This window comes from Bufo gargarizans, chromosome 1 (genome assembly GCF_014858855.1).
Source record: "Bufo gargarizans isolate SCDJY-AF-19 chromosome 1, ASM1485885v1, whole genome shotgun sequence".
Taxonomy (NCBI): Eukaryota; Metazoa; Chordata; class Amphibia; order Anura; family Bufonidae; genus Bufo; species Bufo gargarizans.
In genome coordinates this window covers 739,155,522-739,180,808 of record NC_058080.1, presented here as the reverse complement: position 1 = coordinate 739,180,808, position 25,287 = coordinate 739,155,522, and the positions used below count along the sequence as shown (strand labels likewise).

Here is a 25,287-nt window from a genome sequence, read left to right as displayed (position 1 = left end):
CTGAAGATGGCCACTAGCTTCCTAGCAGACACCTCAGTCCGTAAGACTATCCGCCCGTACGGTGGTCCTGTCTAACACAATTAGAAGGGTCCTTTGGCTGAAGGCCTGGTCGGGGCATATGATGTCCAAGAACAAGTTGATCTCTTTTCCGTTGCATAGCCAGTATGTATTCGGTCCCTACTTGGATAAAATCCTAGAAAACGCCACTGACCGCAAAAAAGGGTTTCCCGAAGACAGATCTAAAAAGAGCAGGCAGTTTTTTCGTAACAAACCACAACCACAGGATACCGAAACAGATAGAGGGAAATAAGGGAGGTGGAGCTATACAAAAGGGGGGAAAGGAATAAATTTCCTCTTCAATCCCAATAAAGGGGATCCTTCCCCTTCTTCCTCCAAGCAATGACGCCATCAGGGTTGGGAGAAGACTTGGCTCCTTCATAGATACCTGGGAGCGTGTCAGTGCAGACCCTTTTATTATCAACATTATAAGAGAAGGTTATGCGATAGAACTAGAATCTCTTCCTCCACAAAAATTCACCTTAACCCTGCTCCCCTTATCTCAAATGACCTTTCTGTCATACTGCATAAGAGAGTTATTATGCCCAGGGGCAATATAATGTGTTCCCAGCTAGGAAGTAGGAAAGTGTCACTATTTCTCTTTATTTTGAGTTCAAAAACCAAGTGGCAAGTTCAGGACTATTATAAATTTGAAGCCACTGAACAAACATATCATCTACCGCAGATTAATGAAAACCGTGAAGTCTGCAGTGAAACTCATCAAGAAAGTGGCTATGATGGCCATGATAGACCTCAAGGATGCGTACTTCCACTTCCTGATCCATCCTCAATCCAGGAAGTATCTAAGATTCGTGGTACAGCTGGAAGGAAGGGTTCATCATTATCAGTTCAACTGCCTTCCTTTCGGAATATCTTCTGCCCCTAGCATCTTCTCCAAAGGTATGGCAGAAGTAGTGGCCTCCTTAAGCCAGAAGGGAATACTAATAGTTCCATATCTGGACGATCTGTTAGTCATAGCGGAAAGTACAGATCTGCTTTAATCACATATCCAGGTGGTCCTTGCTCATCTTCAGAATCTTGGCTGGATAGTCAATTGGGAGAAGTCCAGCCTTCTTCTTCCAGAGTTTTTCTAGGCATCCTTCTAGATTCCATCCTCCAGAAATATTTCCTACCCTCCCCAAAGGTCCAGGATCTGAAGGTCAAAATCTGGCAATTCCTGAGAGGTCCGGCTTTCTTTGTAAGAGAAGGCAAGAAAATGCTTGGTCATCTCTCGTCATGTATCCCTGCGGTTGCCTGGGCTCAACACCAAATGAGACCCCTGCAAGATCTGTTCCTCAGAAAATGGAACAGGTTTTAGCTAACTCTGGACCCGAAGATCTATCTACCGAGGGACTTAAAAATCTCTTTACAGTGGTGGCTCAGAGACAAAAATCTACAGACGGGGGTCTGCTGGAATCAGGAGGAAGTTTTCTCATTGACAACAGACACCAGCTCCTGGGGTTGGGGTGCCCTTGCAGCCTGCAATTCTTTCCAGGGGACTTGGTCCGAATATCAGAGGGGAATGTCATCCAAATACAGGGAGCTTTGGGCAATATGGGAAGGTCTAAAAGCAACACAGAGCCAGTCAAGAAACCAGCCTGTATTGGTCCACTTGGACAACTCCACAGCAGTGGCCTTCATCCGTCATCAAGGGGGTACAAGGCATCGTCATCTAAAGAGTCTCTCAAGACAGATATTCTTGTGGGTAGAAAAGAATCTAATATCCCTTACAGCGGTACACTTAAAGGGCTCCCTCAAAGGGCAGATTTTCTCAGTCGACAGAGACTAGATCCAGGCGAATGGTCTCTTTCTCAGACAGCCTTTCGGAAGATCCAGGTTCAGTGGGGCAGTCCGAGTCTGGATCTGTTCGCCTCAAAGAAAAACCACAAGGTTCCTCATTACTTCTCCCTCAGTCCAAGGGATCCATGCGTGGCGGTAGATGCCTTCACTCAGGATTGGACGTCGGGTCTCGTCTATGCTTTTCCACCAATCCCGATGATCCCGAAGGTCCTGCAGAAATTACTGACAGAGAAGTGTACACTAATCCTGGTGGTCCCCTTTTGGAACAGAAGGGGCTGGTTCGGTCTTCTGAGATCCTTCAGCTGTGAGGATCCAATCCTGTTTGCCCTGATGGAGGACCTCCTAATGCAGGGCCCAATCAGCCATCCGAACCCCAGTCTTCTTAAACTATCAGCCTGGTTACTGGACAGTCCATGTGGGTTTATTTTAGAGGGTGGTAGGTACCCTAATGTTCAGCAGAAAATCCAATACCTCCATAGCATATCTTAAGGTGTGGAAAAAGTTTGTCTCTTGGGGGTGGGGTGGGGTGGGGTGGACAGGTTTAACCAGTCCACTCCCAATATCCCTCTCATTTTGAAGTTTCTCCAGGATGGGTTGGATATGGGTCTCCCGCCAAACACTCTGTAGGTGTCTGCCCTGGGTGCCCTCTACAACACTAGTCTTTATGATGTCCCCTGGGTTGCTAGGTTTTTGAAAGCTGCAGATAGGCTAAAGCCGAGAATTAAGAATTTGGTAGCGCCATGGAACCTGAAGACTTCTTTTAGGCTTGTCAGATTCCCTTTTGAGCCTTTAGAATCTTTGTCTATCAAGTGGCTTACTCTTAAGATGGTTTTCCTGGTAGCAATATCTTCTGCTAAGAGAGTTTGCGAGCTTCAGGCCCTATCCATCCAGGAGCCTTTGCTTAGGGTATTAGAGGATAGGTTAATATTTAAGTTGGACCCCAATGTCCTCCCAAAGGTAGTATCCACCTTTCACAGGTCCCAAGATATCGTCATTCCCTCTTTCTGTGCCAATCCCAGGAACGAGCAGGAACAAAAATTCCATAACTTAGATGTAAGAAGGGCAGTTCTTCGTTATATTGACGCTACCAGGGAATGGAGGATAGACGAAAATTTATTTGTGCAGTTTTCTGGCCCTAATAGAGGTAGGAAAGCAGCTAAGAGCTCCATATCCCGGTGGATAAGGAGTGTTGTTACGGAAGCGTATACAGCCTCTGGGAAAGACCCTCCTCCTTCTCTCAGAGCCCATTAACCTTATCAATTTCATATTACCGCCATCTACTCAGTCCGTCAGTTATCGATTTGCTCCCTGCTACTTATCTGAGATCTATTTGGTTATGATGCCATGGAAGCATATACATGGCCGGAGTTCTCAGGAGGAAGCACCCGGACCAAACATGGATTAGGTCACGTATTTCTTTGATATACAGTACAGACCAAAAGTTTGGACACACCTTCTCATTCAAAGAGTTTTCTATATTTTCATGACTTTGAAAATTGTAGATTCAGACTGAAGGCATCAAAACTATGAATTAACACATGTGGAATTATATACATAACAAAAAAGTGTGAAACAACTGACAATATGTCATATTCTGGGTTCTTCAAAGTAGCCACCTTTTGCTTTGATTACTGCTTTGCACACTCTTGGCATTCTCTAAACAAGTTTTTTTTTGGACTTGTTATAGGGGACATGAGACTCACTGATTAACCTTTATTCCTTTTATTGGAAGGAGGATGAAGAAAACCAGCAATACGACCCTTCTCCTGAATGACCCCCCAAGGATGGACAGGAGAATATTAGACCTCTCCTTGGAGATCATCTACCTGCTGAGCGGAGAGGTAAACTTTTCTAGATTTCTCTCCTCTTTATTGTATTCTGTAACAAGTCAGACATCGGGAAGGAGAATCCATCATAGGAAGTGATAGGAAGAGTCCAGGGTCCTGGAGAACGGCCTCCAGACCTTCTAAGTGACGGAGAATCTGAAGATCAGCCCCTAATATGGTGAGTGATGTGTCATGTGACCAGTGACCAATAGTCATGTTGTAGGAGCCATGAGAAGGTAAGTAGGCACGTTGTACCCAGGAGGAAAGGGCAGGAGGAGAGCACATGGCCCCTGAAGGGTTTATTCCCTAAGTGTCTCTCTCCATCCACAGGAGTACACAATAGTGAAGAAGACATCGGGGGACTGTGTGACTCCCATCATTCATCTCCAGGAGTCAGGAGGGCGGAGCAGGACCCCTCACCCCATCACAGAGCCTCCCCCTCATCCCCTGATACATGAGCAGAAGATCCTAGAACTCACCCACAAGATGATGGAGCTGCTGACTGGAGAGGTGACACTGCTGGGAATGCTGGGAAATTCTCCAGTAACAGCACTGGAGGGGTCTGGGTGATGACGGTGTCATTGTGTTGTCAGGTTCCTATAAGGTGTCAGGACGTCACTGTCTATTTCTCCATGGAGGAGTGGGAGTATATAGAAGGACACAAGGATCTGTACAAGGAGGCCATGATGGAGGAGCACCAGCCTCTTATATCACAGGGTAAGAGCCGTCATGTGCAGTGTATACACGTGTGTGCAGTGACATGTAATGGAGGAACACCAGCCTCTTATATCACAGGGTAAGAGCCGTCATGTGCAGTGTGTGCAGTGACATGTAATGGAGGAGCACCAGCCTCTTATATCACAAGGTAAGAGCCGTCATGTGCAGTGTATACACGTGTGTGTGCAGTGACATGTAATGGAGGAGCACCAGCCTCTTATATCACAGGGTAAGACCCGTCATGTGCAGTGTATACACGTGTGTGCAGTGACATGTAATGGAGGAGCACCAGCCTCTTATATCACAAGGTAAGAGCCGCCATGTGCAGTGTATACACGTGTGTGCAGTGACATGTAATGGAGGAGCACCGGCCTCTTATATCACAAGGTAAGAGCCGTCATGTGCAGTGTGTACACGTGTGTGCAGTGACATGTAATGGAGGAGCACCAGCCTCTTATATCACAGGGTAAGAGCCGTCATGTGCAGTGTATACACGTGTGTGCAGTGACATGTAATGGAGGAGCACCAGCCTCTTATATCACAGGGTAAGAGCCGTCATGTGCAGTGTATACACGTGTGTGCAGTGACATGTAATGGAGGAGCACCAGCCTCTTATATCACAAGGTAATACCCGTCATGTGCAGTGTGTACACGTGTGTGCAGTGACATGTAATGGAGGAGCACCAGCCTCTTATATCACAAGGTAAGAGCCGTCATGTGCAGTGTATACACGTGTGTGCAGTGACATGTAATGGAGGAGCACCAGCCTCTTATATCACAAGGTAATACCCGTCATGTGCAGTGTATACACGTGTGTGCAGTGACATGTAATGGAGGAGCACCAGCCTCTATCACTAGGTAAGACATGTCATGTGCAGTGATATACCGGTGTCTGTACCCCCCTTTTATAAGAGGGAACCCTATTTTATGGGCTTGTGGAAGGCACCTGTGAGTCTAGAAGTTGTGTACAGGGGGCCATACGCCCCCTAGGTAGGGGGTGGGAAGGCTGGTGCCCCCTCAGATTGTGGAGACCCGTTACTAATATAGTGATTATCATGGTGTCTGATGGGACACGCCCATGCAGTAATAAAGGGGTTAATATGTATTTGTTGTATTCACCAGGGAAAGGCTTAGTAAAAGTTACTATAACGGCCAGGATGGCAGGTGCGGGGTGTAGAGCCTGGCCATAAGGCATGTAAGGGGTTAAATTGTCATCTCTATGGGTTTGATCTGGTCGGGGGATGGGAGAAGATGTACAAGACGTCTGTGACTCCCTGGATGTGGGGGGAGGGGATGGAAAGCAATTTAATGGAGGTCTGGACAGAAGTGGCCGGGGGAACGGTGCTTCCACCTCCCTCTTTAGTTCACACCGAAGGGGATCCTTGTAAAAATCCATTCGAATGAATTGCAGAATTTACCGGAGAGAAGTTTTCTAGGATTTAGTAAAGAATAATAAAATAAAAAGTGTCAATATACAATAAATTACCCTCGGCCAGTGTTGGCGGGTCTGGCCGACTATCTGATGTGTATGGGGGGCTCCTGACTGTAGCCCAAAAAGATTTTGTGAGGGTAAAGAAGGATCAGGCATATTGAATTCAGCGTGCCCATTCCTGTCCGCCGCTAGTGGTGTCTGGCAGCAGCTCAAGGCCCTATCCCAATCCAGAAGACATGGAATCTGATCCCGGAGTATTTGTATGAGGAGCTGGACGAAGAGCTTCCAGGAGAAAGGTTAATCCCACCGCTGTTGAAGATGTACGGCCGCCTTAGGCCTGATTCACAAACGTGGATTCTCCTCCGTGTGCGATCTGTGTGTAGAGTGGACTGTGTGGTACAAGTCACAGATTGGGGGGGGCCCTGCCCAGAAACTCAGGAGCTTAGATATACTCGTAGCTCAGAGTCTCCTGCCTCCACACACTGCACTGCCAGGAGCTTAGATACATACAGAGGTCAGAGTCTTTCCCATCAGTGCAGCTTTATGAGGGTCTGAGTTTTGCAGGATGAGTTGTACTTTTTCTCAGCCTCAACATCGGGGACATTACTGATTAACCTGTATTCCTTTTTTTTTTTTTTTTTTTTTTTTTTTGGAGATGTCATGATGAAAACCACCAATATGACCCTTCTCCTGAATGAGCCACCAAGGATCGACAGGAAGGAGATCAGCAGAAGAATATTAGACCTCACCTTGGAGATCATCTCCCTGCTGAGCGGAGAGGTAAACTTTTCTAGATTTCTCTCCTCTTTATTGTATTCTGTAACAAGTCAGACATCGGGAAGGAGAATCCATCATAGGAAGTCATAGGAAGGGTCCTGGAGAACGGCCTCCAGACCTTCCAAGTGACGGAGAACCTGAAGATCAGCCCCCACTATGGTGAGTGATGTATCATGTGACCAGTGACCAATCGTCCTGTTGTAGGAGCCATGTGAAGGTAAGTAGGCACGTTGTACCCAGGAGGAAAGGGCCGGAGGAGAGCACATGGCCTCTGAAGGGTTTATTCCCTAAGTGTCTCTCTCCATCCACAGGAGTACACAATAGTGAAGAAGACATCGGGGGACGGTGTGACTCCCATCATCCATCTCCAGGAGTCAGGAGGGCAGAGCAGGACCTTTCACCCCATCACAGAGCCACCCCCTCACCCCCTGATACATGAGCAGAAGATCCTAGAACTCACCCACAAGATGATGGAGCTGCTGACTGGAGAGGTGACACTGCTGGGAATGCTGGGAAATTCTCCAGTAACAGCACTGGAGGGGTCTGGGTGATGACGGTGTCATTGTGTTGTCAGGTTCCTCTAAGGTGTCAGGATGTCACTGTCTATTTCTCCATGGAGGAGTGGGAGTATATAGAAGGACACAAGGACCTGTACAAGGAGGCCATGATGGAGGAGCACCAGCCTCTTATATCACAAGGTAAGAGCCGTCATGTGCAGTGTATACATGTGTGTGTGCAGTGACATGTAATGGAGGAGCACCAGCCTCTTATATCACAAGGTAAGAGCCGTCATGTGCAGTGTATACACGTGTGTGCAGTGACATGTAATGGAGGAGCACCAGCCTCTTATATCACAAGGTAAGACCCGTCATGTGCAGTGTATACACGTGTGTGCAGTGACATGTAATGGAGGAGCACCAGCCTCTTATATCACAAGGTAAGAGCCGTCATGTGCAGTGTATACACGTGTGTGCAGTGACATGTAATGGAGGAGCACCAGCCTCTTATGTCACAAGGTAAGACCCGTCATGTGCAGTGTATACACGTGTGTGTGCAGTGACATGTAATGGAGGAGCACCAGCCTCTTATATCACAAGGTAAGAGCCGTCATGTGCAGTGTATACACGTGTGTGCAGTGACATGTAATGGAGGAGCACCAGCCTCTTATATCACAAGGTAAGAGCCGTCATGTGCAGTGTATACACGTGTGTGCAGTGACATGTAATGGAGGAGCACCAGCCTCTTATATCACAAGGTAATACCCGTCATGGGCAGTGTATACACGTGTGTGCAGTGACATGTAATGGAGGAGCACCAGCCTCTTATATCACAAGGTAAGAGCCGTCATGTGCAGTGTATACACGTGTGTGCAGTGACATGTAATGGAGGAGCACCAGCCTCTTATATCACAAGGTAATACCCGTCATGGGCAGTGTATACACGTGTGTGCAGTGACATGTAATGGAGGAGCACCAGCCTCTTATATCACAAGGTAAGAGCCGTGATGTGTAGTGTATACACGTGTGTGCAGTGACCTGTAATGGAGGAGCACCAGCCTCTTATATCACAGGGTAAGAGCCGTCATGTGCAGTGTATACACGTGTGTGCAGTGACATGTAATGGAGGAGCACCAGCCTCTTATATCACAGGGTAAGAGCCGTCATGTGCAGTGTATACACGTGTGTGCAGTGACATGTAATGGAGGAGCACCAGCCTCTTATATCACAAGGTAAGAGTCGTCATGTGCAGTGTATACACGTGTGTGCAGTGACATGTAAGCTCGGGTTCTGCTCCATCTCAGAATGTATTATCACTGCCCTGTAAGTCCATGCTGGGGTCAGTCCAGTGACCTGGCGCTAAGATCGGAGACCTGGAGGTCATTGTCAGGTCGTAATTTGTTATGATTAGCTAATCAGCTGTTTAACCAGTTCTCAACATATGATGTAATGGTGCGTCATAGTGGGAAGTGACTTGTGGGCATCAGAGCCGTGTGCCCTGTTCAGTGCAGGAGCCGGGCAGTCACTGATAGCCGAGCCCCTGCTGAATCCACCATGCTGTAAAAGCCGATGCCGGCGGATTATCCCCGTCAGCACTGACTGCAGCATAGAAGGTACTTGCGGTGAGTCAGGGTTTCCATCGGGACCTGCCTTCTATGGAAGCCTAGGAGATCCAGCCCTTAATTGGGTCTTCTAGGCAACTGTTAGTGGGGTGACACAAAAGGTAGTTGATTGTGATATCTAGTAGTCGAGTCATTATTGTACAGAAAGCAGTGGTGTAGGCCGTTCTGCTTCAGATGTGTTGACTGTTAGAAGATCGAGTTCAGGTCTGAGGAGTTTATTTTTTTTTATTTTTTTTTGGGGGGGGTGGGGATTACTTGGGAACAGTCTTTTTTGTAAAATTAATAAGCCTGCCTGAAAAGATGTGTTTTTAAGGCACGTTTGAATGGCGGTTGGAAATTAACCTGTTATTCCAGGGCAGAGCATTCCAGAGAGTAGATTCAGCTTAAGAAAAGTCCTGAAGACCGGTAGAGAGGTACAAATTATAGTGTATTTTACACCAGGTGACTAACAGAACGGAGAGCACGAGTAGGGTGGTGGACGGAAATGAGAGAGGACATGTATAGATGTGCAGCACTTCGGAAAACTTTGTGGGTGAGGGCTTTGAACTGCATTCTGTGGTGGATGGGGAACCAGTGACTGGCACAAGCTAGAGGAGATGAGCTAGATGAGCCTGGCTGCAGCATTTAGTACAGTCTGAAGGGATGAAGGTTTAGTAAGTGGGAGAACAATTAGTAATGAATTACAGGAGTCAAGACGAGAATGAATCAAGGCAACAAGAGTTTTGTCCGTTTCCACTTTAAGAAAAGGATGGATTCTGGAGATGTTCTTGAGTTGCAGACGAGAAGAGCGAGTAAGTGATTGGATATGGGGAACAAAGGAAAGATCAGAGTCAAACGTGGCCCCAAGTCAGCCGGTGTCCTGCCCAGGAGTTATCATAGTGCCACAGACTGAAATAGAAAAATCAAGTTTAGGTGGGTTGGTAGATGGGGAAAGACGAGAAGTTTTTTGAGGAATTCAGTTTAAGATACACAGAGGACATGTTGTTAGAAATAGCTGCCAGACATTTACTGGTGTTTTGGAGTAAAGCAGGAGTGAGGTCAGGGGATGAAGTGTATAGTTGGGTGTCGTCAGCATAGAGATGGTACCGAATGCCAAATCTACTGATAGTCTGTCCGATGGGGACTGTATAGAGGGAGAAGAGTAGAGGACCTAGGACTGAGCCCTGAGGAACTCCAACATCAAGAGGAAGAGGAGAAGAAGAAGAGCCAGCGAATGATACACTAATGGAGCGGCCAGACAGATAGGAAGAGAACCAGGAGAGAGCAGTGTCCTTAAGGCCAATGTAGTGGAGCATGCGAGCGCAACTTCCTCTTTATTACACTGCACTTCGTCTCCATTATTACACTGCACTTCGCCCCGGCTCCATTCAAGTGAAAGGAGCGAGATCTTGTAATTACACTACGCCACCGCTCCACTGGAGACAAGACAAGTAGTGTAAAGACCATGAAGCGGTGCTCGCATGGAGCCCTCCTCCTCGTCTCACAGCTGATCAGCAGGGGTGTTGGGTGTCAGATCTCCACCGATCAGATATTGATGACCTATCCAGAGGATAGATCATCAGTTTTAAGCGTTGGACAACCCCTATTACTATGCCAGTGGACATCTAAATTCAGGAGAACAGCACCCACACACATACTGTGTCGCTACACTTCTTACCTCTGTGTGCCATCAGGCATCCAGTGAGAGGAAGAGCAGACACAGCTATATGTATCACCTAATTAAAGGCACTTGTGGAATGGATGGAATAATAGGAGCGCATTCAGACTTAGAGGAGGCCACACTTCCAGGTATTGTGAAGAAAGAAGCAGGAGTGTAAAATAACCTCAAAAGAATGGACTTGTACACAAGCGTCAGACACCAATAATCCTTAAATTAATGCTGTCTTTCTAACAAATTCTGATGCGTATCGGGGGGTTACTGATTAGGGATGAGCGAATTTCATATTTTGAAATTCGAGTTCGGGTTGTAGTATAATCTGAATTGCGTTATGGATTCCGTTACCATGGACCATAACTGAATTCCATGACGGAGCGTTATGGTCCATGGTTGTTCCAGCCAATAGCAGCGCTGGCAGGGGACCCAAAACACTGGTGTCCCCTGCCTGACCTAGGAGGAGACTGGTGCTGACTTGTTCAGCATCGGTCATCTCCAGATCAGGTCATAGTGACATTTTTCTCACACTTTTGGGGGACAAAGTGTGTCTTTTATACAGCAAAAATGAAATGAAGGGTGGAAGGTGGTAATATCAATGTATAGAACTAGGGGATATGAGAATGTGTAAATAGGGAGGAATATGAAGATGTATATAGACAGACATATTGAGGATCCTTAGGATAGGTCATCAGTATTAAAGTCTCCTTAAGCTATATTTGTGTAATAAGTGGTTCCCAGAAGTGGACCAGAATCCTGAACACTGCCAGGCAGTCCTATAGAAAGCTGTGTAAGGCTGAAATGACATATGCAGTGTTTCAAACCAAAGCCAGAAATGAATTAAAATGAAAGATGGATTGTAAATCTTTAGTTTTTGCTGGATCTAATTCCGGCCTAATAGGAATGTTATAAGTAATCTCAAAATGATTTAACAAAAAAAAAAAATATTACAAATTCCAATTTTTATCTCTGCAGAGAATTCCAGTAAAGATTTTAAAGGAAACTTCTTGCTAAGACCAAATTATAATGTAGAACATGAAGATCTCATGCAGCACTCTTCAGGAGGCAACCATGTTAATCTTAATGTATTTTCAGGACTTCCTATTACAGATCTATCACATAATCCCCCTAATCATGAGGAACCTTCTGTTAACCAATCACAGATTGTTACCAGAAGTGCAGGTCAAAAAGAGCTCCAGCCTGGTAAAGAGTTTACAAAGAGATCTAGTCACAGAACTACACACAGAAGAATTCACAGTGTGGAGAAGCGCCATTTATGTTTAGAATGTGAGAAATATTTTACGGATAAATCAAGTCTTGTTAAACAAAAGAGTAGTCATAGAGGAAAGAAGCCATATTCGTGTTCAGAATGTGGGAAATACTTTGGCTATAAATCAATTCTTGTTCAACATGAGATAAATCACACAGGAGAGAAAACATACTCCTGTTCAGAATGTGGGAAATGTTTTGCACAAAAATTTGAACTTGCTTACCATAAAATACGTCACACACAAGAGAAGCGATATTCATGTTCAGAATGTGGGAAATGTTTTGTAGATAAATCATATCTTGTTATACATGAGAGGATTCATACAGGGGAGAAACCATATTCATGTTCAGAATGTGAGAAATGTTTTGCAGATAAATCAAGTCTTGTTAAACATGAAAGAATTCACACAGGAGAGAAGCCATATGCATGCTTAGAATGTGAGAAATGTTTTTCAGATAAATCAAATCTAGTTACACATGAGAAAATTCACACAGGAGAGAAGCCATATTCTTGTTCAGAATGTGGGAAATCTTTTATACTTAAATCACATCTTACTAGACATAATAGAATTCACACAGGAGTGAAACCATATCCATGCTCAGAATGTGGAAAATGTTTTGCACGTAAAACAAATCTAGTTAGACATGAGAGACATCACACAGGAGAGAAGCCATATTCTTGTTCAGAATGTGGAATATCTTTTATACATAAATCAAATCTTACTAGACATAAGAAAAGTCACTCAGGAGTAAAGCCGTATTAATGCTCAGAATGTGGAAAATGCTTTACAAATAAATCAAGTCTTGTAGCTGAGAGAATTCACATAGGAGAGAAACCACATTCGTGTTTAGAATGTGAGAAATGTTTTGCAGATAAATCAAATCTAGTTATACATGAGATAATTCACTCAGGAGTGAAGCCGTATTAATGCTCAGAATGTGGAAAATGCTTTACAAGTAAATCAAATCTATTTACACATGAGAGACTTCACACAGGAGAGAAGCCATATTCTTGTTCAGAATGTGGAAAATCTTTCAAAAATAAATCATATCTTATTAGACATAAGAGAATGCACACAGAAGTGAAGCTGTATTCATGTTCAGAATGTGAGAAATGCTTTAGCTATAAATCAAGTCTTGTTAAACATGAGAGAATTCACACAGGAGAGAAGCCGTATGCATGCTTAGAATGTGGGAAAAGTTTTAACCAAAAATCAGGACTTTTTTCCCATGAGATTTTATCACACAGGAGAAAAGCCCTATTCATGTTCAGAATGTGGAAAATGTTTTGCAGATAAATCAGGTTTTGCTAAACATAACAACAGTTTTAATGTTTTGTAAGGCATTTAAATTGTAAAACTCATTAGATCAGAAGAAATTACTTTTTGGAATATGGGAAAATGCTATAAGACAGGGATGCTCAACCTGCGGCCCTCCAGCTGTTGTAAAACTACAACTCCCAGCATGCCCTGCTGTAGGCTGATGGCTGTAAGCTGTTCGGGCATGCTGGGAGTTGTAGTTTTGCAACAGCTGGAGGGCCGCAGGTTGAGCATGCCGGCTTCAAGAGCAAAAATAATTTAACCCAGTTATTCACAGACTGATAAATAACTGGCTACATGTTAACGTGTCCCTGCAGACAGCAATCCTCAGAATAGTTGCACAACTTGCTGTCATTTAGCTATTTTTAGAGCTGAGATTTGGGTTAAAAGAATTCTAAATTATAGATAGGTCAAGTTGAATTGGCAAGTGATTTGCATGTTGTGTTGGATTTTTTTTTTTGTGTGACCGGTGTGGCAAGTCACATTGACCGTTATGAATTCATATCATAAGGAAATAATACATGGACCCTATCTGGGTATTGGTATACTTAAATTAACAACAAAAAGCCATGTGACTGAATGCCCAAACTTGACCCAGATATAAATGCTTATAAAACGTAACTTTTATTAATCACACTAAAATATGCTACGTAAGCACTGACAAGAGGTTAAAACCTGCATATTTCAGTCCATATGTATGGAATGGTGCTGTGATGTGACACTTGTAGCTTTAAGGGGGCGTGCACTTCCCCCATCAAACTACCTGAACACTGTTGCTAGTGACAAAACTAGCCCTAAGTACAGCAGTGTTGCCTCAGCTATTCACTGACTAACCATACACTGGTTGCATCACTATTTGTGAGCCCTTGTAACACCATAAACTGGTACAATTTAAATGAATGATTACAAAGGACCGAACAAAGACAACTAAAAACCAACTATTTGCCTCCTGACATGTTTCACCAGAACAACTGGCTTCATCAGGGGTTGGACAGCAAACGAAGTATAAATGACCTGATGATTGAAGTTGACATTTAAATGAACCAATAGGGGAAGCGCAAAATTATGGCACTGACAAATCCTATTGCAGGTACATCACTCTGCCATTGGTGACGCACCACTACTTATCCTATCAGGTCCTGTCAAGGAGAGGGTGATGTGATATAATGTGCAACATGTCTATGCGCACTGACTTACCATAAAGTTCACCTTTCCGCCGGTCACTGAGAGTCTGCACGGAGACTTAGACACCGAAACAGCTCCGTGGTGACTACTGCGCATGTCCTGCGCATAGACGAGATGCGCAAGGACATAGCGCTCTGCAGATGTCCCAGATGTGCGACTCATCTATGCACGGATGGTAGATAGCCATTGGCGCTCAGAGTGTAGGGGAGAGCTCTAGTGTGATGAGCTAGTGAATCAAGAATACTTAAATGTACAGTACAGACCAAAAGTTTGGACACACCTTCTCATTCAAAGAGTTTTCTTTATTTTCGTGACTATGAAAATTGTAGATTCACACTGAAGGCATCAAAACTATGAATTAACACATGTGGAATTATATACATAACAAAAAAGTGTGAAACAACTGAAAATATGTCATATTCTAGGTTCTTCAAAGTAGCCACCTTTTGCTTTGATTACTGCTTTGCACACTCTTGGCATTCTCCTGATGAGCTTCAAGAGGTAGTCACCTGAAATGGTCTTCACTTCACAGGTGTGCCCTGTCAGGTTTAATAAGTGGGATTTCTTGCCTTATAAATGGGGTTGGGACTATCAGTTGCCTTGTGGAGAAGTCAGGTGGATACACAGCTGATAGTCCTACTAAATAGACTGTTAGAATTTGTATTATGGCAAGAAAAAAGCAGCTAAGTAAAGAAAAATGAGTGGCCATCATTACTTTAAAAAATGAAGGTCAGTCAGTCCGAAAAATTGGGAAAACTTTGAAAGTGTCCCCAAGTGCAGTCACAAAAGCCATCAAGCGCTACAAAGAAACTGGCTCACATGCGGACCGCCCCAGGACATGAGTCACCTTTGCTGCGGAGAATGTTCATCCGAGTCACCAGCCTCAGAAATCGCAGGTTAACAGCAGCTCAGATTAGAGACCAGGTCAATGCCACACAGAGTTCTAGCAGCAGACACATCTCTAGAACAACTGTTAAGAGGAGACTGTGTGAATCAGGCCTTCATGGTAGAATATCTGCTAGGAAACCACTGCTAAGGACAGGCAACAAGCAGAAGAGACTTGTTTGGGCTAAAGAACACAAGGAATGGACATTAGACCAGTGGAAATCTGTGCTTTGGTCTGATGAGTCCAAATTTGAGATCTTTGGTTCCAACCACCGTGTCTTTGTTCGACGCAGAAAAGGTGACCGGATGGACTCTACATGCCTGGTTCCCACCGTGAAGCATGGAGGAGGAGGTGTGATGGTGTGGGGGTGCTTTGCTGGTGACACTGTTGGGGATTTATTAAAAATTGAAGGCATACTGAACCAGCATGGCTACCACAGCATCTTGCAGCGGCATGCTATTCCATCCGGTTTGCGTTTAGTTGGACCATCATTTATTTTTCAACAGGACAATGACCCCAAACACACCTCCAGGCTGTGTAAGGGCTATTTAACCATGAAGAAGAGTGATGGGGTGCTGTGCCAGATGACCTGGCCTCCACAGTCACCCAATCGAGATGGTTTGGGGTGAGCTGGACAGCAGAGTGAAGGCAAAAGGGCCAACAAGTGCTAAGCATCTCTAGGAACTCCTTCAAGACTGTTGGAAGACCATTTCAGGTGACTTCCTCTTGAAGCTCATCAAGAGAATGCCAAGAGTGTGCAAAGCAGTAATCAAAGCAAAAGGTGGCTACTAGAATATGACATATTTTTAGTTGTTTCACACTTTTTGGTTATGTATATAATTCCACATGTGTTAATTCATAGTTTTGATGCCTTCAGTGTGAATCTACAATTGTCATAGTCATGAAAATAAAAAAAACTCTTTGAATGAGAAGGTGTTGCTAAACTTTTGGTCTGTACTGTATATCGGTACCATACTGTATAACTATGAAACAGAAGTGGTGGTCATAATGGTGTCGAGGAAGCAAAGATGTGTGTGTGTATATATGAGAAATAAGCACACCGCAGCACATCCGTCAGGTAAAAAAATAGTGGGATCCTTTATTCACCCAGGTAGCGACGTTTCGGTCCGCTTACTGGGACCATTTTCAAGCAATGCATGCAATACAAGTGTGGGTTTTTATGTGGTCATCACAATTAACATATGTAATTAATACTTAAACAAAAAAATAGAAATAAGATACAGTACATATTGAGTGAATACTTCCGAACATCATATCGGAAGGACAGTGCAATCAAATACATGAATACATATAGCTCAGATATAAAAAATCATCGATACATGAAATATATATTAATAACACTAAAGTGATAATCAAAATTTAAATAATTGTCACCTGTGAATGTGACGTAGGAGGGCCTGGCATGGAATCGGGCAAGCTCAGAATACAGGTGGAAACAGAATTCCATACTATGTCTCGTGGATACGGCGTCCCGGAACTAGACTTTGCGCATGTTCGTGACGTCATTGAAAAGCGGTCACGTGTTCGCAATGTTGTGTCACATGATCGCCGCGTCACAGGCACCACAGTCAATGTGCTACGATATCAATACAAAGTAACAGCTGAGGTCAAATGTCATTCGAGATGCTTTACCCAGGGTACAGAATCGGGTGATGTGCTATCCAACGATGCACTATCACTCGAATTATGTAAATGAGGGGGAAAGGGGACAGAAACTACTGATGCCCTAGTACTCCCTACATTAACCCTTACCGGGCTAAAAGCATCCAAAATGAACCATAATAAGTAAAAAAAGCGCATATAACAAACGCATTAGTATAATTAAAGAAAAAAAGAAGAAGGAAAATGCAATGTAGTCCGGGATGAGCCGTACATATCCAGAATATCTGTCCTCCTGCTGAGCTGGACCCTTCCATCCATAGGTCCTATGAGTGTAAAAAAGAAGAAAAATTTGAATATTAAAAAAATATATTATCCAAATATATTTTAATTAAAAACATTACAATTTTCTCATCACTGGGATCGACAAGGACACAGGAACGCGTAATCATATGAATAGCCAAGGTTTGTACTCTACATTTAAGCCATTAGGCTTGATAGATTGTAATTTGAAGATCCATTCGGATTCACGCTTTTTAAGCAATTTAATGCGATTACCTCCTGTGCGAGGCATTGGGACATGGTCTAGGATCATAAACTTTAGATCACTTTCCCCATGTCCCATGTTCGCAAAATGATTAGAAACCGGCAAATCTTTTCGTTTTTTTCGTATCGAAAAACGATGCTGATTAAAGCGAGATTTAAAGTCGCATGTAGTTTCACCTACATATAAAAGCTTGCAGGGACACCATAAAACGTATATAACGTAACTAGAATCACAAGTTAAATAAAATTTGAGTGAATATGTGACTCCAGTGCTCGGATGAATGAAATCGCGTCCCTTTACCATGTACTTGCAATTTACACAGTGAAGGCACGGATAACTGCCACACTTTTTAGGAGCTAAAAGTACCACTCTTTTGTGAGCCTATGTCATTTTTGACTAGTTTATCCTTAAGATTACTGGCTCTCTTATATGACATTATAGGTCTATTACGGAATTCAGGAATATTCTTGTGTTCCGTGCCTAAAATTGGCCAATGTTTATTAATAATTTTACCTACATGAGTACTGGCTTCACAAAAGGTAGATACGAAGGGTATTTTTTGTGATCGATCCCTCTTTATACCATGGAACAGATTGCTTCTTTCTTTCTGGTTGATGCGGCTTAACTGTTGTTGTAAGACTGCTGCTGGATAACGTCTCTGAATGAAGGTGTCATTTTTTCTAAAGTAATATCAAGCTTATTAGAGTCACTTACTATCCTCTTAACTCTAGTAAATTGGCTATACGGCAATGACCGCACCATCGTCCGGGGATGAGCACTGTCATACCTCAGGACGGTGTTGCGGTCAGTAGGCTTCGTATAGACCTCAGTTTTTAACGATGTACTAATACATTGAACATTGACATCCAGAAAATGCAGCTCACTCGTGGAAGATTCTAGAGTGAACTGTATGTCCGGAATCAAACTGTTCAGGTATGCATGAAAAGTATGTAATTCAGCAGCTGTGCCCGTCCAAATGACAAAGATATCGTCTATGTATCTCCACCACCTCAGCACATGGCTGAAGTGGTGGGACACATAGACATATTGTTCCTCCAAATGAGAGACGACCATGTTGGCGTACGTGGGGGCCACATTCGTCCCCATGGCCGTCCCCCTGACCTGCATGTAGTAATTATCACCAAAAAGGAAATAATTATTGTACAGGATCAGCCGTAACAATCCTGAAAGAAAAGTTTGGGCTTCAGTAGAATAATCAGAATGTGCCAAGGCCGATTCTACAACTGCTAGACCAATGTTATGCTGTATAGAGGTATACAGACTGACGATGTCGAAGGAGACCAAAATGGCGTCCTCCGGCATCGTCACGTCTGCTAACCTACTTAGAAAATCCGTAGTATCCTTAATATAAGATTTAGATGTCACTACATACTCTTGAAGAATTTTGTCTAAAAAAATAGATGCGTTACTTAAAAGAGAACCACGGCCAGAAACAATGGGTCTGCCGGGGGGGCACTGTAAATTTTTGTGAATCTTAGGTAACAAATAAAATAAAGGAGTAACTGGAAAATCTATAAGTAAAAATTCATGCAGTTGTTCATCAATCAGGCCTGTTTGTGTGTGTGTGTGTGTGTAACAACAACTTTAATTCCCGTTGGATATCAAATTTAGGGTCCCTTTGGAGTTTGACATATACTGCCGAATCAGACAACTGGCGGGCTGCTTCTGCCATATACATAGTAATCACAGGGAACAACCTGTTCTAAAACGTAGCCTTTAATCTAATTTACATAAAATAACGGACTCCCACGAACATACATAAACAAAGAAACAAAAAAAGAAAGAAAAGATATAGCCTTGATGGCATGGGATGATACTGTAATGTCCAGATGGCAGGCTCAATGATGGACAGGGTGGACAGTTGTGAATTCTAATCTGTCCCTATGCCTAACCCTAGGCTCAAACCCCTGCCTAGGAACGGAATGGCCGCCCTGATAAGGACGATCCCGTGTTCTGGAACCTCCTGCTGAGTCCTAAATATACCCTATAGTGTAGGTTGTAACCTCAGTCAGGGCCTACTCTAGGTATATAGAACAAAAAAAAGAGAATTACAGTATATTAAGCGATTGATCTCCCACAATCATAATAACTACGTACTGTGGGTGAGCAATTGCTCCCAAAGGTACTGTCATGCCAAATTCGCAAGATACCACAGGTGTTATTGCCTATGGATCTATGTGTCATCAAAGAAATGATTTCAAAGTTGCCGTACACATTTGTACCTGCAGATGTATCATCAATATAGATATATATGCTGAGCACCAGAAATACTGCCTCCTAGGTTGGTGGCGTGTGGTCGGGTGTCAGAGTCCCAACGCGTTTCACCCTAATAGATTGCCGGGTTCCTCAGGGGACTGCCATATACATAGAAGTGTCCATGACCACTACCGCACCACCCTTGTCGGCAGATTTGATGGTGAGGGAGTGGTCATGGATCAATTGATTAAGTGCTTGCAGTTCTTGTCTAGTCATATTCGGATGCTGAATGCGATCACAGAGCCCTGATTGTTTTAGCTCCTGTATGTCTCGCAATACTGCATCCGAAAATACATCAAAAGCTTTGGAGGATATTTGGGGGGAAAAATCCTTTTTGAGTCTTAACCCCCAATCAGATAGACATAATTCATGCATGGATTTTACAGCAGTATCATGAGTATCCTGAAAGTGAATTTTAAGTTTAATCAATCGAAAAAAAATAAAGTAAATCAGCCTCCAATTCAAACCAGTTAATGGTACTAGCAGGACAAAAACTTAAACCCTTTTCCAATAATTGTGTTTGTACTGGTGTCAGGATATGTGAAGAAATATTTACCATAGTCTGTTCAGTCAGGCATTGGTCTTTCGCAAGGACTTTTGACTCCTTGTTTTTACGGAATCGATGTCTATTCCGACCGCCCCTTCTTGTGGCTTTCTTGCTGTAGTTGTAGGAAGTCCTAAAAAAGTAGCAGAAGTATTGGAGTCATCCTTTTTCTTTGGTCTTTTAGAACCTTGAATTTGGTTTTGATTAAACCGATTCCCATCTGTCCAGTTATATACGTGTCCCGTAGAGTAATCTAATGTGTCTCGTTGCCATTTAGCTCTTTTTGTTTCCTGGATCTCGTTTTTTTATTTGTTCAGATGAGGCTGAAAATTTTTGATATAGTCATCAAACTCCCGTGTAGACAAGATGGCCTTTAATGTGGCTTCCTCCTCCATTTTACTGTTGGTTGTAGAAAGCAAATCTCTGCGCATAAATTCTATGTTGAGTAACATTAGATCCAATGCATATTTATTGGAAATGTGCTCATATTTAGCGCGGAATTCCAGGTCATGCGAGTGCATAGAAGATCTCGGTTGTGTGCGCATCCCTCTGGGTATGCGGTTCGTTTTAACATATTCTACCAGAGTTGTAGAGTGTAATTCTAAGGTTAAGCATTTTTTCACATCACGCTCATACCTCTTTTTAATGTCCAGTACTGAAGGAATCGAGAGGAAGTCCACATTGCCTCCACATGACTCCACAATCCTCTCCTTGTCGGCCTCAGAATACGAGAAAGTAGCAGGTGAAGGCTGGTTTAGCAGCGGATCCATCGTGCTTGATAGCATGGAAAATTTATAGCTCTGTTGTAATTAGTGGGTGCCAGCTCCTGTGGTATACTGGAAGTGATAAAAGTTCAGGGCAGCACACCTAGTAAAAGGTTCTGGGTGCCAGCGGTGTCGACACCAAATCCAAAAAGTGTCAATAAACAGAGAAATAAGCACACCGCAGCACATCCGTCAGGTGAAAAAATAGTGGGATCCTTTATTCACCCAGGTAGTGACGTTTCGGTCCGCTTACTGGGACCATTTTCAAGCAATGCATGCAATACAAGTGTGGGTTTTTATGTGGTCATCACAATTAACATATGTAATTAATACTTAAACAAAAAAATAGAAATAAGATACAGTACATATTGACTGAATACTTCCGAACATCATATCGGAAGGACAGTGCAATCAAATACATGAATACATATAGCTCAGATATAAAAAATCATCGATGCATGAAATATATATATTAATAACACTAAAGTGATATCACTTTAGTGTTATTAATATATATTTCATGTATCGATGAAGGGAGAGCCGGAGGCGTATTTCTTCACATTCAGGCGGCGCTGAAAGGATCAGAGGAGGAGCTGGGCACCAACGGCGGCGGGCGGCATGTTCAGACCGGGAGAAACGCCCTGGGCACCTTATCCTCATGAGTGACAGGTTAGATAAAAGTTTTTTTTTATCAAAACGAGCCTGCGGATTTCGCATATAACAACACCATTGTAATCACAGGGGCTCCATGGACAGAACTATAGTTTTAAAAGTGGGGGTTAGAAAGTGGTGACAGAGTCCCTTTAAGGTTCTTACCTCTACAAAAGGTGATACTGGGAAGTGTAGTCAACACGTCTCGCAGATCAGGATCGGCCTGGAGAACGTGCCAATATTTGGTGAGTATCTGAAAGACTTTGGGATTCTGCATGTTATAAGTGCCCACACATCTGATGACCTCGGAGTTGGTCCTGTGTGTGGTATTATTCAGGAGGTCAGAGCGACTTGTGCCCTTGGTCCGTGCAAATGCCCTGTGCAAAAATCTTTTGGGATAGCCCCTCAATCTAAATCGTTGATATAAAATCTCACTTTCTTTAAGAAAGCTGGCTTCATCTGTACAATTTCTGCGAGCCCTAATGTACTCTCAGGTGAACTTTATGGTAAATCAGTGCGCATAGACATGTTGCACATTGTATCATATCACCCCCTCCTTGACAGGACCTGATAGGATAAGTAGTGGTGCGTCACCAATGGCAGAGTGATGTACCTGCAATAGGATTTGTCAGCGCCATAATTTTGCGCTTCCCCTATTGGTTCATTTAGATGTCAACTTCAATCATCAGGTCATTTATACTTCGTTTGCTGCCCAACCCCTGAGGAAGCCAGTCCTTCTGGTGAAACATGTCGGGGGGCAGATAGTTGGTTTTTAGTTCTCTTTGTTCGGTCCTATGTAATCATTAATTTCAATTGTAACCAGTTTATGGTGTTACAAGGGCTCACAAATAGTGATGCAACCAGTGTATGGTTAGTCAGTGAATAGCTGAGGCAACACTGCTGTACTTAGGGCTAGTTTTGTCACTAGCAACAGTGTTCAGGTAGTTTGATAGGGGAAGTGCACGCCCCCCTAAAGCTACAAGTGTCACATCACAGCACCATTCTATACATATGGACTGAAATATGCGAATTTTAACCTCTTGTGGGTGCTTACGTAGCATATTTTAGTGTGATTTTTAAAAGTTACGTTTTATAAGCATTTATATCTGGGTTAAGTTTGGGCATTCAGCCACATGGCTTTTTGTTGTTAATTAGCCTGACAGCTAATTAGAATATTTATTTTTGTGTAGGATCATCCTGGATTTAGCAAATTAGCAATTTATATTTCTTGAAAAAGAAATTGAGCTTTGTTTACTTCCAGCTCAGTGAAAAAGAACTGTCCCCGTGAACCCTTTCTTATCGCTGTATTCACACCTCCACCCACACTGCGGGGGAGTCCAGAGTAACATGGGGAGAAGTAACAACGCTCTGTGTTTACTTCCTAGAGCTGTGACATTCATTGATCATAAATAATTTGGTAGCAACATGACAATATTACTGATTTATCTGACCGGGTGATCTGTGATAATTACCCCATATGTACATTCCTGCGGTTTAATGGTAAACCTATCTAGATACTGGAGCTGAGTGATGGGAATCGCTTGTGATGTCACATCTGTTAATTAACCCCTAAATAATGGCAACATGACTTCAGTGACCAAGTGATGCTCATATATGTGTTTCATACGTATCCTCCCTCCATCTTTATTACCTGCAGTGCTTTAATAATGGAGACATGTCACTGAATTATTAGTATTTTGAATGTCTCAGATAAGTACTGGTCGGTAGGTCGCCCACACATTTGGGCTGTGCTTGTTAGATAACACATAAACTTCATAGATTTTTCCAATTTTTAAGTTGCATTTTTCTTTTAAAAAAAAAAATCATAATATTTTATTAGATTTTATCAATATAACCCCAAACTTGGGCTTGGAGAATAATAAAATAATAGCAAAAATATTTTTATATAATTGTAGAAAAGCAACACAGTTATGCAGCTGTATGGTCAAACTATAGATATGTACAGTACAGACCAAAAGTTTGGACACATCTTCTCATTGAAAGAGTTTTCTTTATTTTCATGACTATGGAAATTGTAGATTCACACTGAAGGCATCAAAACTATGAATTAACACATGTGGAATTATATACATAACAAAAAAGTGTGAAACAACTGAAAATATGTCATATTCTAGGTTCTTCAAAGTAGCCACCTTTTGCTTTGATTACTGCTTTGCACACTCTTGGCATTCTCTTGATGAGCTTCAAGGGTAGTCACCAGAAATGGTCTTCCAACAGTCTTGAAGGAGTTCCCAGAGATGCTTAGCACTTGTTGGCCTTTTGCCTTCACTCTGCGGTTCGGCTCACCCCCAAACCATCTCGATTGGGTTCAGGTCCGGTGACTGTGGAGGCCGGGTCATCTGGCGCAGCACCCCATCACTCTCCTTCATGGTCAAATAGCCCTTACACAGCCTGGAGGTGTGTTTGGGGTCATTGTCCTGTTGAAAAATAAATGATGGTCCAACTAAACGCAAACCGGATGGAATAGCATGCCGCTGCAAGATGCTGTGGTAGCCATGCTGGTTCAGTATGCCTTCAATTTTGAAAAAATCCCCAACAGTGTCACCAGCAAATCACCCCCACACCATCACACCTCCTCCTCCATGCTTCACGGTGGGAACCAGGCATGTAGAGTCCATCCGTTCACCTTTTCTGCGTCGCACAAACACACGGTGGTTGGAACCAAAGATCTCTAATTTGGACTCATCAGACCAAAGCACAGATTTCCACTGGTCTAATGTCCATTCCTTGTGTTCTTTAGCCCAAACAAGTCTCTTCTGCTTGTTGCCTGTCCTTAGCAGTGGTTTCCTAGCAGATCTTCTACCATGAAGGCCTGATTCACACAGTCTCCTCCTAACAGTTGTTCTAGAGATGTGTCTGCTGCTAGAACTCTGGGTGGCATTGACCTGGTCTCTAATCTGAGCTGCTGTTAACCTGCGATTTCTGAGGCTGGTGACTCGGATGAACTTATCCTCCGCAGCAGAGGTGACTCTTGGTCTTCCTTTCCTGGGGCGGTCCGCATGTGAGCCAGTTTCTTTGTAGCGCTTGATGGTTTTTGTGACTGCACTTGGGGACACTTTCAAAGTTTTCCCAATTTTTCGGACTGACTGACCTTCATTTCTTAAAGTAATGATGGCCACTCGTTTTTCTTTACTTAGCTGCTTTTTTCTTGCCATAATACAAATTCTAACAGTCTATTCAGTAGGACTATCAGCTGTGTATCCACCTGACTTCTCCACAACCCAACTGATGGTCCCGACCCCATTTATAAGGCAAGAAATCCCACTTTTTAAACCTGACAGGGCACACCTGTGAAGTGAAAACCATTTCAGGTGACTACCTCTTGAAGCTCAACTAGAGAATGCCAAGAGTGTGCAAAGCAGTAATCAAAGCAAAAGCTGGCTACTTTGAAGAACCTAGAATATGACATATTTTCAGTTGTTTCACACTTTTTTGTTATGTATATAATTCCACATGTGTTAATTCATAGTTTTGATGCCTTCAGTGTGAATCTACAATTTTCATAGTCATGAAAATAAAGAAAAGTCTTTCAATGAGAAGGTGCGTCCAAACTTTTGGTCTGTACTGTATATGGATAATTAACAGTTTTCATTCTAGATTGTATATTTGGATTTAAAAGGTCAGTCGATGCCACATAAAAATCCTGTATACGAAGATTACATATATTTTAAGGACATATTGTAAATCTTAAAGTGTTGGAGCCATTTTGTCTGGTTTTAAAAGCCATCTTGTCTGTGTTTTTTACTAAATAAAAATATTTTAAGTTACACTACACCATTGTGCAACTATAATCCTGTGTGTTTCATGTTCATCTCTTCTGTCTAA

The 25,287-nt window shown here is 43.1% G+C and overlaps 1 protein-coding gene across 1 annotated transcript; it reads left to right on the top strand.

Moving 5' to 3' along the window:
- Positions 1-7,253: 7,253 nt before the first annotated feature.
- LOC122924938 (gastrula zinc finger protein XlCGF17.1-like) lies at positions 7,254-13,048 on the top strand. Its single transcript, XM_044276473.1, has 2 exons — positions 7,254-7,307; positions 11,355-13,048. Exons 1-2 carry the CDS (start codon positions 7,274-7,276, stop codon positions 12,410-12,412), a joined length of 1,092 nt encoding a protein of 363 aa, XP_044132408.1. The 5' UTR covers positions 7,254-7,273; the 3' UTR covers positions 12,413-13,048.
- The last annotated feature ends 12,239 nt before the right edge of the window (positions 13,049-25,287 follow it).

What these genes read in the sequence shown, in the direction of transcription:
- LOC122924938 (XM_044276473.1), top strand. Translation starts at nt 7,274, where the DNA reads ATGATGGAGGAGCACCAGCCTCTTATATCACAAG. An exon ending in CCAGCCTCTTATATCACAAG is followed by an intron (nt 7,308 to 11,354) that starts GTAAGAGCCGTC and finishes TTATCTCTGCAG; the next exon opens with AGAATTCCAGTAAAGATTTT.